This window comes from Pseudonaja textilis, chromosome 3 (genome assembly GCF_049901715.1).
Source record: "Pseudonaja textilis isolate UNSWEBS1 chromosome 3, rPseTex1.2, whole genome shotgun sequence".
Classification (NCBI taxonomy): domain Eukaryota; kingdom Metazoa; phylum Chordata; class Lepidosauria; order Squamata; family Elapidae; genus Pseudonaja; species Pseudonaja textilis.
Genome location: NC_141992.1, coordinates 200,118,780 through 200,131,604, shown reverse-complemented (window position 1 = coordinate 200,131,604; position 12,825 = coordinate 200,118,780). Strand labels below are relative to the sequence as shown.

The 12,825-nt window shown below is 52.2% G+C and overlaps 1 protein-coding gene across 1 annotated transcript; it reads left to right on the top strand.

The window, feature by feature from the left end:
• Window positions 1-970: 970 nt before the first annotated feature.
• CATSPERQ (catsper channel auxiliary subunit theta) lies at window positions 971-10,950 on the top strand. Its single transcript, XM_087930411.1, has 6 exons — window positions 971-1,100; window positions 5,322-5,412; window positions 5,619-5,628; window positions 6,244-6,436; window positions 7,931-8,016; window positions 10,801-10,950. Exons 1-6 carry the CDS (start codon window positions 971-973, stop codon window positions 10,948-10,950), a joined length of 660 nt encoding a protein of 219 aa, XP_087786537.1.
• The last annotated feature ends 1,875 nt before the right edge of the window (window positions 10,951-12,825 follow it).

The window sequence follows — 12,825 nt, the reverse complement described above, 5'->3', positions numbered from 1 at the left end:
TGCTTGATGATGTACAAACGTATAAATTACAGTCGTGCTGTGGGGGGGCAGGCTTTTACGGCTGCAATGGATTTGCCTGGCTTCAACTGGCGGGGGGGGAGATAAGGGTGTCTTTTTGTCCCCTGGTGGCCCCCCTTCCTGGAGGTCAGAGGCCGTGGGGCCCAGTTGCCACGAAGACGGCATTCTGTTGCTTGGGGTTGCCCGGCTGGTCGACGGGCAGTGGGCGGCCTTTGGTGCCAGCGCAAGTGCCCAAGAGACACGGAGGAGCCTCTGTTGGCGCAAAGGCTGCCTTCGCGCTCTTTCTGCACCTCGCCCGGCGGCCATTCGCAGGTGGGCGCCTGCCTGAGAGGGAGCAGACCCCCAGGCCCAGGCTGCGGGCCCTCTGCGGGTCCTCCAGATCAGAGGCAAAGGCGGCCAACTGCTTTGCCCTGCTTTGGGGGAGGAGGGGGGTTCCCTGGATAGCTTCAGGGCAGGGTTGACCTGCTGGGTGGTCTTTCCTGGGGTGTGCCAAGGGGCTCAGGAGGGTCCACATGCCTTCCCCCCACCAAGGGCTGCCCCTTGTCCTGCTGATCTGAGGGAGGTGGGTCCTTTCCTTGCCCTGGCAGGGTTGCCCTTCCCTCTCTGCTGATATCTTCTTTCTTCCTTCCTTCCTTCCTTCCTTCCTTCCTTCCTTCCTCCCTCCCTCCTTCCTTCCTTCCTTCCTTCCATTCCTTCCTTCCTTCCTTCCTTCCAATTCCCTTCCTTCCTTCCTTCCAATTCCCTTCCTTCCTTCCTTCCTTCCTTCCTTCCTCCCTTTTGTTTTTTCCTTTTTTTCCTTTTATATTCTTTCCCTTCCCTTCCCTTCCTTTTCCTGTCCCTCCCTCCCTTCTCTTTTCTTCTTTCCTTCTTTTTCCTTTTTTTAATTCCTTCCCTTCCTTTTCCGCCCTCCCTCCCTCCCTCCCGTAATTCCAGCACAGAACCCCTGGGGACAATGCTTCTCAAGTCCATTTTGAGGGGACCCCTGGCCCTCTGGTATTGCTCCTTTGTCAATTCGGAGGAGTATCTGCACGAGCAACTCCAGGAAAACAAATACTTCCCCTTCCAGGTGCAGCAGCCCAAAGGTAAGCTGTTTTCTGGGGAGGGGGGCAGAGTGGGGGGTTGGGGAAGCCCCCCCCAAGCCTTCCCAGGTCCTGCATACAGAATGGGGTGAAGAGCAGCTTGGCCAGGCCACCAAACACAGATTGCGGGGTGAGGTGGATGGATACACCTGGATGGAGCCTCAACGGGTTCTGCAGTTGGTTCAGTTGCCTTTGGAAGAGGCGCCTTTGGCTTACAGCTCAATGCCTCCTCGGGTGCCTCCAGAAAATGGGCTCATTTAGTAACCAAGTGCAGTTGTTCCTGCAGCTGGTTGTGGTTTGGAGAAACAAACCAGCAAGGACATCCCATCTTTTGGTGCTAGCATAGGTGAGCCCCTCCAAATGGAGAGCCAGAAAGGGCAGTGGACGAAAGAGCCCCCAGGGAAGGAGCCCCCAGGGTGCAGCTGGACTTTCTTTGTTTCTCCCTGAGGTTGTTTTCCTTTTCACCCCGGGAGCTTCTTCAGTTCTGACAGAATGCAATAGACTAATAGAATAGAAATAGAATAGAATAAGGGATAAGATAGAATAGATAGAATAGAAATAGAATAGAATAGAAAATAGAATAGAAAGTAGAATAGAATAGAATAGAATAGAATAGAATAGAATAGAATAGAATAAGGGATAAGATAGAATAGATAGAAGAGAAATAGAAGAGAAAAGAAAATAGAATAGAATAGAACAGAACAATATTGGAATGAAGAATAGAATAGAATAGAATAAGGGATAAGATAGAATAGAATAGAATAGAATAGAATAGAATAGAATAGAATAGAATAGAATAGAATAGAATAGAATAAGGGATAGAATAGAATAGAATAGAATAGAATAGAATAGAATAGAATAGAATAGAATTCTTTATTGGCCAAGCGTGATGGGACACACAAGGAATTTGTCTTGGCGCAAATCTTCTCAGTGTACATAAGGAAAAAAATACATCAAGAATCATAAGATCAATCTTATCATACTAGGAAACAAATAAAACAATATAAACTGTAAAGATACAAGCAACACAGTTATAGTCATAGGTGGGAAGAGACAGGTACTAGGAAGGATTAGAGGAATAATAGTAACACAATCTTAGTAAGTATGTTGACAGTGTTGTGGGAATTCGTTGTATAGCAGAGTGATGGCATGGGGGAAAATGTCCTTGTGTATAGTTGTTGTGGGGTGCAGGGCTCTATAGCATCATTTTGAGGGAAGGAGTTAAAACAGTTCCGGTCCGGGATGTGTGAGGGGTCTGTAGATATTTTCACAGCCCTCTTTTTGACCCGTGCAGGATACAGGTCCTCCATGGAAGGCAGGTGGGTAGTAATTGTTTTTTCTGCAGTCCTAATTCCCCTCTGGAGTCTGTGTCTGTCTGTTGGGTTGCAGAACCAAACCAGACAGTTATAGAGGTGCAGATGACAGACTCAATAATTCCTCTGTAGAACTGGATCAGCAGCTCCTTTTGGGCACTTTGAGCTTCCTGAGTTGGCGCAGAAAGAACATTCTTTGTTCTGCTTTTTTGATGATGTTTTTGATGTTAGGTGTCCATTTTAGGTCTTGTGATATGATGGAACCTAGAAATTTGAAGGTCTCTATTGTTGATACTGTGTTGTCTAGTATTGTAAGAGGTGGTAGTATGGGAGGGTTTCTCCTAAAGTCTACCACCATTTCTACGGTTTTGAGTGTGTTCAGTTCCAGATTGTTCCATTTACACCACGAGGCAAGTCGTATAACCTCCTGTCTGTATGTGGCTTCGTTGTTGTCTCGAATGAGACCAATCACTGTTGTGTCATCCGCAAACTTCAATATTTTAACAGATGGATCGTTTGAGATGCAGTCACTGGTATATAGGGAGAAGAGAAGTGGAGATAGCACACAGCCGGGGGGGGGAGGGGGGGCTGTGCTGATTGTACAGGGATCAGGTGTGATTCCGCCTAGCTTCACCTGCTGCTTCCTGTCTGTTAGGAAGCTTATGATCCATTTAGAAGTGTGGTCAAGTACCGCTACCTGGTTTAGTTTAGTTAGAAGAATGTCTGGAATGATGCTGTTGAATGCTAAGCAAAGGGGACCCTTGCACAGGTCTTTGGAGATTCAAGGTGTTGTAGGATGTAGTGCAGAGCCATATTAACAGCATCATCTGTCGATCTATTTGCTCGGTATGCAAACTGCATGGGATCTATCAGCGGATCCCTGATGGTTTTCAGGTGGGACAGCACAAGCCCTTCAAAGGTTTTCATAACTACGGATGTTAGAGCAACTGGTCTGTAGTCATCCAGTCCCTTGATGGGGGGGGGGCTTCTCTGGCACTGGGATGATGGTAGAGCGTTTGAAGCAGGAAGGAACATAGCGCATCTCTAGGGATCTATTGAAGGTTCGGGTGAAGATGGGGGCCAATTGGTCAGCACAGACTTTTAAGCAAGAAGGAGTTATCTTGTCTGGCCCTGGTGCCTTTTCCTGGCTTCTGTCTGTGAAATAGATCTTGCACTTCTTTTTCTGTGATCACCAGAGGTGGTGAACCCAATGGGTTGGGGCCAGTTGGAGGAGGCTTGGCTGTTGTTGGTGCGTTTGAGATGTGAGTTGTGGAGATAGGTGGCTGAAGTTTCCTTTCAAACCTGCAGTAAAACACATTCAGGTCGTCTGCTAGTTGTTGATTTCCTTCTGCCTGGGAAGGAGGTTTGCTGTAACCGATGATGTTTTTCAGAGTTTTCCACATGTTTGCTGGTTCATTTGTTGAGAATTAATTCTTTAACTTTTCAGAGTAGTTTCTTTTTGCTGCTCTGATCTCTCCTGTTAATATGTTTCTGGCCTGGTTGTATCGCATTCTGTCCCCTTTTCTGTAGGCTTCCTCTTTGGAACGACGTAGCTGCTTAAGTTTAGCTGTGAACCAAGGTTTATTGTTACTATATATTCTCAGGTTCCTGGTTGGCACACCTGGGTCTTCACAAAAACTGACATATGATGTTCCAGTATCTGTGAGCTCATCCAAGTCTGCAGAGGTGTCTTCGAACACCTGATGATGGGGGAATGGAAGGATTTATACTCCTTGCAGTCATCTGGTCGTTAGCAGTCTTTCTGAGAGTACTCCTTACACCCACACCCCGATACAGTCAGAACTGGAGAAGCTTCTTGGATAAGAAGGGAAACATCTTCCAAGAAAAACGAAGACAGTCCAGTTGCCTTTTGGAAAAAGCTCCTTTGGGACAACCATGACCTGGAGGATGGAGCGTCTCTGTGGATATTTAGGGAAGCAGGCCGTGGTCAGCGGCCGGGGTGTGGTGCTGATCTCCAGCACGGATAGTGGCCCAGTCCTCTGGCTCAGAGGTGCACACGGCAGAGCCACAGGGAGGCTTCTTGGGAAGCCCACAGAGGCTGGGTGGGCATCGGCTGAGAAGGTCCCGTGGGCTTCTCGGTCTGCTCACAGCAGGTGTGGGACTCTGTGGCCTCTCTGGCTCTCCGTGGCTCCTTGAGGCAGCTGGCCACGGTGGGTCACCACCAAGGAAAGAAAGCATTCCAGATCAGGAGATCGACCACTTGCACAGAAGAGGGGTGGGGGCGTTTTAATGTTGTGAATGTCGACTCATAAAATACTCCTAGGGTCATTTTAGAGTTGCCAACAGAAAGGGAGGAGGGCGAAAGGGGTTTGAAAGAGCAGTGCGGCAGCTTGGAAAGCTAAAGTGCATTCCATAAATGTTTTCAGAGATTGTAACTAGGTGACTGAAATTTCTGCCATGCAAAATTCTCACCGAAGAGCCTGATTGTTGACTCTGGGCTATGGACGTGTCCCATTGGATAATGTGAATTACGATACGCCCAGGGGTTGGGGGTGGGGGGGAACCAGGGTCAAGGGTGACAATGAATGACGTGTCTCAGAGTCAGCTACACCCAGGCAGTGCCGGACATGTTAACGCCCAATAAATCCTTTGGGAGTGTTGGAAGTTTGGCTCGAGACTCAGGATTTAAATGGGGGGGGGGAACAGCCAGCTGACTCTGAGGCACGTCATTCATGGTCACCCTTGACCCAGGTGTCCCCACCCCCACCCCCTGGGTGAATCCTGACAGTGCTCAGGTAGGAGAGAGAGTTTAAATGGCCCAGGAGATTTGGTGAGTTCTGAAGGGCTGGCCTGGGGGTGGGAGGGGGGCCTCCCTGGGGCGGAGACCCTTGCGGGGCCCTCCTGGCTGGAGCCGAGGGCTGCCCTCACTGGGCGTCCTTCCCTCCTGCAGTGTTAGTGATCGAGTATTACAAGGACACCATCTGGCAAGGACTGGTCTGTTTCGTCATCTCTGTCTTCAGCAGCATCTTCTACTTCAAACTGTACGGGGTGAGTCCTCCTCCTGGCTCTGGCTCGGGACCCCCAGGACGCCCTTCGGTTCCCCTCCAGCCCCATCCGTTGGGGGCTGCGTTGCTCACTGCCTGCTCCAGGTCTTGTGGCCGTTTGGGGCCCAGCCAAGATGGCCCAGGGTTAGGCAGCCTGGGAGTTGCTGGCCCAAAGCTCCGGAGGGACCCGGCTGTTGGGGCAGGGAGCAGCCAGTTGCCTGGACTGCAATTCAGATAACAGAGAATCAGAGTTGGAAGGGATCTTGTAGGTCATCTAGTCCAACCCCGCACCCAAGCGGGAGACCCTACACCATATCTGGCAAATAGCAGTCCAGTCTCTTCTTGAAGGTCTCAAGTGATGGCGCTCCCACAACTTCCAAGGGCAACTTCTGTTCCAGGGATTGATTGTTCTCCCTGTCAGAAAGTTTCCCCTTGTTTCCAGGTTGAATCTCTCCTTCTTCAGTTTCCATCCGTTGTTCCTTGTCTGGCCTTCAGGTGCCTTGGAGAAGAGCTTGACCCCCTTCCTCCTCCTCTCTGGGGCAGCCCCCAAATATTGGAAGGCTGCTCTCCTGTCTCCCCTGGTCCTTCTCTTCCCTAGACCAGCCAGGCTCACTTCCTGCAACATTGTCAGTGCTGGAAGGGAGGGGGTTTGTGGGGAGGGGGAGGAGGAGGATTTTGAGGGTCCCTGCACAAGGCAACCCCCTTCCCAGGAAATCCACCTGGTGCTCTCTTCGTTTGTTCGTGAGCTCCTTCCGTCTTGGCTGGACTGAGGTGGGGATCCCTCGCGGGGACCCCGGAGGCCAAGGGTGCCCCTCCCTTCCCTTGCAGGCCCATCAGGACCTGTCGTGTTTCCTCATCCTCAGCATGGCGTCCAGCCTTTGGGTCCTGGTCAGCAACCTCTGCAAACGCCGTCTGATCATCAACCACATCCGCCAGTACTACCAGTTCTACATCAGAGGCATCCTTTGGCAAGAGGGGCCCCTGCACCAGATCTACGTCCGGCTGGTCAGCCAGCGAGATGGTACCAGCCCGGGATAAGGAGGGGCCTGGGGCCCTTGCGTCCCCCCACCCTCCTAGGGCAAGGCCCTTTTCTGAAACTCCCCTGGGACGTCAGCCTTTCCCACCCAACCCCCGTCCCCATCTTGGCTTCCCTTTGGGTCAAGAGTTGGGCAGGAAGTGGCTACTCTGGACTCCAAGTTGTGCCACAAAGTGCCTGGCCGAGGCCTCCAACTCCCCAAAAAGCCAGCCCTAGAAAGAGAGGAAGTTTTGGGGGAATCTAAGGCATCACAACCAAGGAGATGTCTTGGGCCTGCAATACTGAAGTTTGTTTGGGGTCGGGTTTTGCACAACGGGCTCAACTGACCCCTGGAAGACCAAGTACAATGGGCTAAGCTTTGTTAGCAGTTGGATTGTTTCTTCATTTATGGGTGGTTTAATACGAGAGTCTCCAAGCTTGGGAACTTTAAGGCTTGTGACAGGGGTGGGCTACTGGGGGCTCAGAGAGCCCCCAATAGCCTCAGAAAGACAAGCAGCCAGGCAAAGCTCTTCATAGGCTTAATTGAACTCCTGGGCATTCAGCCAAGAGAATTTCACACCTCATAAAAGTGTTGCAAGCTAGATAAACAATCCACTCAGTGCTTGCCAGGGAGAGCCCTTGAGAAAATCAGATAGCCATTAGCCTCCAAGGGTAATGCAAACAATAAGAATCACCTAACTCACCAGAAACTCCACTGACTCCAAGATCTCTCTCACAGTCACTGCTATTACACTTGGTTTCACCCAGTCTTTTATTTAAGTATTAAATTAAATGCATGAAATAATAAACAACTTTTTGGTATATTATCTTTCTTTAGGTAATTAGGACAAAGAGGTTGAATTGGCCACACCCATCCAGTCACATGACCACCCACCCACCCAGCCATGCCCACCCAGCCAGTCACTACAAAATTTGAAGCCCACCCCTGCTTGTGTATTCTGGGAACTTTGCTGGCTGGGGAATTCTGGGAGTTGAAGTCCACAAGCCCTAACATTGCCAAGCTTAAAGCCCCCCCATTTAGCACATGGCAGGAATCCAGGTTAGCCTGCAAGGCAGCGTATTGTCTAAACCTGGAAAATGAATTAACAGATGAAGTCACTGGCAGGAATGAACTGAAACAGTTTGCTGACCAAAGCATCGCAGCCAGACTCACAAGCTACCTTGAGTCATCAGTCCCAACCACCAGCGGCTGTGGGGTTGTGCGAATCAGTCCAATCCAGAAGCACCCATAGAATCATTTTGGGTGTGTGTGTGTGTGTGTGTGTGTGTGTCTATATTTAGTCCCTCTGGTTTCAGCCATGGTTGAAAATTACTCCCACAGTCATCAAGCTGCCACACCTCCAGCCAGTGAAAGGGGCTTGGATGCCTCGGAAGGGTCTTGGTGCCTTTGACCAAGGGCTGGCTGAGAAGACCTTTGCTGGGAAGCATGGAACCACCTGTCAAAGGTCCGGGCCCATCATTTCCCTCTTCCTCTTCCAGCCCATGGAAAGCTCTTCTACAGCCTCATCATCAACGGGTACCGCCTGGAGGTCCTCACCCTGGTCCGTCTGACCAAGAACCATGAGGTGAGAGCTGGGAAGAAGGAGGAGGACCCGGGGGGGGGGGCTTCTCCCTGGGGCTGCAAGAGGGTCGAGGCAGAGGGCTGGAAGTCCATCTCCTCCCTGATCCTCCCAGCATCCGGCAAGCTGGCCTCGCTCCATCCGGAAGGATGCGCCATTTGGGGTTGTGGAACCTTCCTCCATCTGACTGACCATCCATCATCAAATTATATCTATCTATCTATCTATCTATCTATCTATCTATCTATCTATCTATCCATCCATATATCCATCCATCTCTATCTTTCTGTCTATCTATCTATCTATCTATCTATCTATCTATCTATCTATCTATCTATCTATCCATCCATCCATCTATCCATCCATCTCTATCTTTCTGCCTGTCTATCTATCTATCCATCCATCCTTCATCCATCATCTGACTCTTTCTGTCTGTCTGTCTGTCTATGTATCTATCTATCTATCTATCTATCTATCTATCTATCTATCTATCTATCTATCTATCTATCTATCTATCTATCTATCTATCTATTTATCTATCTATCATCTATCTATCTATCTATCTATCTATCTATCTATCTATCTATCCATCCATCCATCTATCCATCCATCTCTATCTTTCTGTCTATCTATCCATCCATCTATCTATCTCTATCTTTCTGTCTGTCTATCTATCTATCTATCTATCTATCTATCTATCTATCTATCTATCTATCATCTATCTGTCAGTCTGTCTAATCCATCCATCTCCATCTACCCTCTATACCCATCCATCCATCCAACCATCCATCTGTCTCTTTCTCTCACTATCATCTATATCCATTTCTATCTATCTATCTATCTATCTATCTATCTATCTATCTATCTATCTATCTATCTATCTATCCATCTTTCTATCCATCCATCCATCTCTCTCTCTCTCTCTCTCCCATTCTATCTATCATCTCTCTCTCTCTCTTTATAACATTTATTTGCCACCATCTCATAGCCAGTGACTCTGGGGGCTTACAACATAAGAAACTGCGCAAACGTTAAAATCATCCATTATAAGACACAGCAGATAAAAAAGCATCAATATATGTTCCTAGCAGGTTGGACCCCAACTCCCATGCTCCCCAGCCAGCAGGGCTTGGGCAGGTTCCTTCTGGGACGTGAGGGACAGAGATTACGTTTAGGATGTGGTCAAGCAGATTGCCAGCCTTTGCCCTCCATCCTTGCTTCCTCCCCCCTCCCCAGCCCGTCCTTGGCTCCAGTTGGAAAGCCCCCTCCTCTCCAGCCCTGCTTCCCCCGGGAGGAGGGGGCTCCTCATCCCTGGGCCAGCCTGGCCCCGACCATCCCAGAGGCAGGGGAGGGACCACTCATTTAGCACCCAGCTTTCTCCAGCCGGTCCGTGCATCCACCCACAGGAAGAGAGAGAATCCTTTCCTGCCCCCACCTTCCATGGGGCCCCTCCTGAGTAGCTCAGGAGGGAGGAGAACAGCCCCCCATCTTTGCCCCCCCCCCCATCGCCCTTGGCCACACCTTTCCCGAGAGACTTGTGTCCAGGCAGGCTGTAAAGGGACTCAGGAGAGTGTCCGGCTGGCTCTGGCCATCTTGCTGGCCCGGGATCTGCCCCCTCCTGCACACCCCAAATCTCAGCACCCCACCCTTCTGGAAGAGGCCCCCGCCATCCAGGCTTTTCTGTGGCTTCTAGGCTGTTGGGAATGACCTCAACCGATTTACCCAAGGATCAGCCCTCCCTCCCTCCCTCCCTCCCTCCCTTCCTTCCTTCCTTCCTTCCGGTATCTGGAGACAGGGGACCCTTCCTGTCTGCCTGGCCTCCTGTCCTGTGTTTTGCCCCCTCTGAACCCAACCCCACACTAGTGGCACAGGCTGGCACGCTTCCCAGTTCGGAGGGGGTCTACTGGTCGCCAGATGGGGAGCCAGAGGGACGATTCTTGTGCCCTTTAAAGTAGACTTTTGTCTTGGGCTCGTTTTGTCTTGGGACAACCCGTAGCTTGGGCGGACGGGGTTCTCTTCGTCACCTTCATCTCCAGTGCCTCATTGAGGAGACCCCCCCTCCAAAAAAGCCAGTCTTATCCCATTTTGGATTCTGCTTTTCCAAGAGTCCCAGTAAAGAGGGAAGAGATCCCCCCCCCCCAGGGGCAGTCACGGCTCCAAAGCAGGGGTCCTCAAACTTGGCCACTTTAAGACTGGTGGGCTTCGACTCCGGCTGGAGCTGGCTGGAGAATTCTGGGAGTTGAAGCCCACCAGTCTTAAAGGGGCCAAGTTTGAGGACCCCTGCTCTAAAGGAAGGGTGGGGAGGTATGCTGGCCGAGGAGCGTGAAAACTGTAGTCCAAGCATGCAAGTAAGCACAGGGGAAGGGATAACCCAACCCATATGGCTGCAGGGGTCAGGGGGCCTCCCTCTGGACAGCCGAAGACACTGAACACAAAAGAAGCTGCCGAAGGAGGGAGGGGGCCTAGAGAGGAAGGAGCTGGAGTAGGACCCCCTCCCTGTGCGTCTGGCCTGGCTTCTACAACTAGAGAGACACGGTGGCGCAGTGGTCAGAGCGCAGTACTGCAGGCAGACTCTGCCCACTGCCAGGAGTTTGATCCTGACAGGCTCCAGGTCGACTCAGCCTTCCGTCCTTCCGAGGCCGGTAAAATGAGGAGCCAGATTGTTGGAGGGGCGAGAGGCTGACTTTGTAAACTGCTTAGAGGGGGCTATAAAAGCACTGCGAGGCGCTATATAAGTCTAAGCGCAATGGCTACTGGGCTCTGACTTCTTTCTCTCTCCCCCGACAACAGCTGGTCGACAGCCTTGGACGTCGCATCGCCCGCTACTTGAACCTCAACTTTTTCGACTCCGAGGACATCTCCACAGTCCACGTCATCCGCCATTTCCCCCCTGAGCTAGAAGAGGAAGAGGAAGATGAAGAGGATTCTCTGGCTGTGTAACACCTGTAAGACGCCAGTCAATTAAAAGGTTGGCCTCCTTGCTGAGGGGGGTCCCCTCTGGTTCCCTGCATCCCACTGGGCCTCCAGACCTCGACAGGTGTGAACAACGAGCCCCGCCCAACCCCATGAAATATAAGGTGGAGAAAAGCAAGGTTTTATAACTGGGCAGGAAAAACCGAAGGGACAAGAACAGATTAGGCCAAATCTGACTCAGAAATAGGAAGCTGGGAGTCCCCAACGGACGATCCCATAAACACGAGTCAGCCGTGTGCGGCAGCAGCCGAAAAAGCCAATAACAATCCTGGGTGGTATAAACAGAGGCCTAGAATCAAAATCGGGTGAAGTTATGCGCGCCGCTTTATAAACCCTTAGTAAGGCCGCAGTTGAAATGCTGCATCTAGTTTTGGTCCCCATATTACGAAAAAGAGGTTGAGACTTTGGAAAAAGGGGCAGAGAAGAGCAACGGAAAGGATCGAAGGCCCGGAGGGGGAAAGAAACCGCCATGATGAACGGCTGCAGGATTTAGGTATGGCTGATCTAGAGAAAAGAGGGACGGAGGGAGACGTGAAAGCAGGACCCCCGTGTTTGAGGGGCTTCCACAGAGAGGAGGAGGAGGGGGCCAGTGGATTCTCCGAAGCCCCAGAGGGCAGGACAAGGAGCGATGGGTGGAAGCTCCTCCAGGAGAGAAGCAACCTGGAATTGAGGAGGAATTTCCTAAAGGTGAGGACAATTAACCAGTGGAACTGCCTGCCGCCAGAAGTTACGGGGGCTTCTTCATCCCTGGAGGTTTTAAGGAAGAGGCTGGACAGCCACCTGTCTGGAATGGTCTAGGGCAGAGGTGGGCAACTATGGCCCCTTTATGACTTGTGGACTTCAACTCCCAAAATTCCTGAGCTAGCATGGCTTGCTGAGGAATTCTGGGAGCTGAAGTCCATAATTCATCAAAGGGCCATAGTTGCCCACCTCTGGTGTAGGGTCTCCCGCTTGAGCAGGGGTTGGACTAGAAGACCTCTGAGGTCTCTTTGGATTGATTAACTGGAACCTACAGGGTGGCTCTGGAGGCCCAGCAGCCTCTCGTGATCCTGAGGCCGTCCTTGCCGGCCACGGCCTCTGCTGCAAAAGACCAGGAGCAGGGAAAGTAAGGGGGGGGGGCTCTCCTCTGCAGTCCCTGGGGCGGGGTCGTGGGGGGCGACACTGCAATAGATGCTCCGCCCTTTCCTAGCTCAGGGTCCCACCCAGGCCCAGAAAAAAAAGAAACCAGGAGGCGGTTCCAGGCTCTGCCAACGGAGGTATCCTTGGAAGGCGGCACCGCCAGCTCAGGATCAGGGGCAGGGCGCGACCTTCCCCGCCTGCAGGTGGGGGAAGCCTCCCTCGACCCCCCCACAAACGCCCGGCGAAGCAGCCGGGGCCGGTTCCGCGCGCGGCCACGAGGTGGCGCTGCCGGCTCGCCTTCGCTCTCGCCCACCGGCGGCCTCAGCGGGCATCGCAGCCCCCGCGGCTGAAGGTCCCGGGCCGGTCCCGGGGCGCAGCGCCCGGGCTCCCTCCTCGCAGGGAAAGGAGCGCAGCAAAGCCTTTCCGAGCCCCTCCGCCGCTGCTTTCGGGTCCGCCGCCCTCGGCCGGGCCCCGCGCAGGGCCGGCTTGGATCGCCATCCGCGGGATTTGCGTGGCTGATGGGGGCGTTCCTGAAACGAGCATCTCTCAAATCCACCCCCGCCCCCGGCCCCTTTCGAGCTCCCGGGGGCGGGGAGGAGGGCAGGACCATTTGGCGGGGGGTCTGTTCCAAATGGGTGGGGAGGGGGCTCGGTGCCTCCTTTTCAGGTGGGCGAGGGTTTCGAGCAGGCGGGAGTGGGGGGCGCGGGTTCTCCCTCTCCCCCC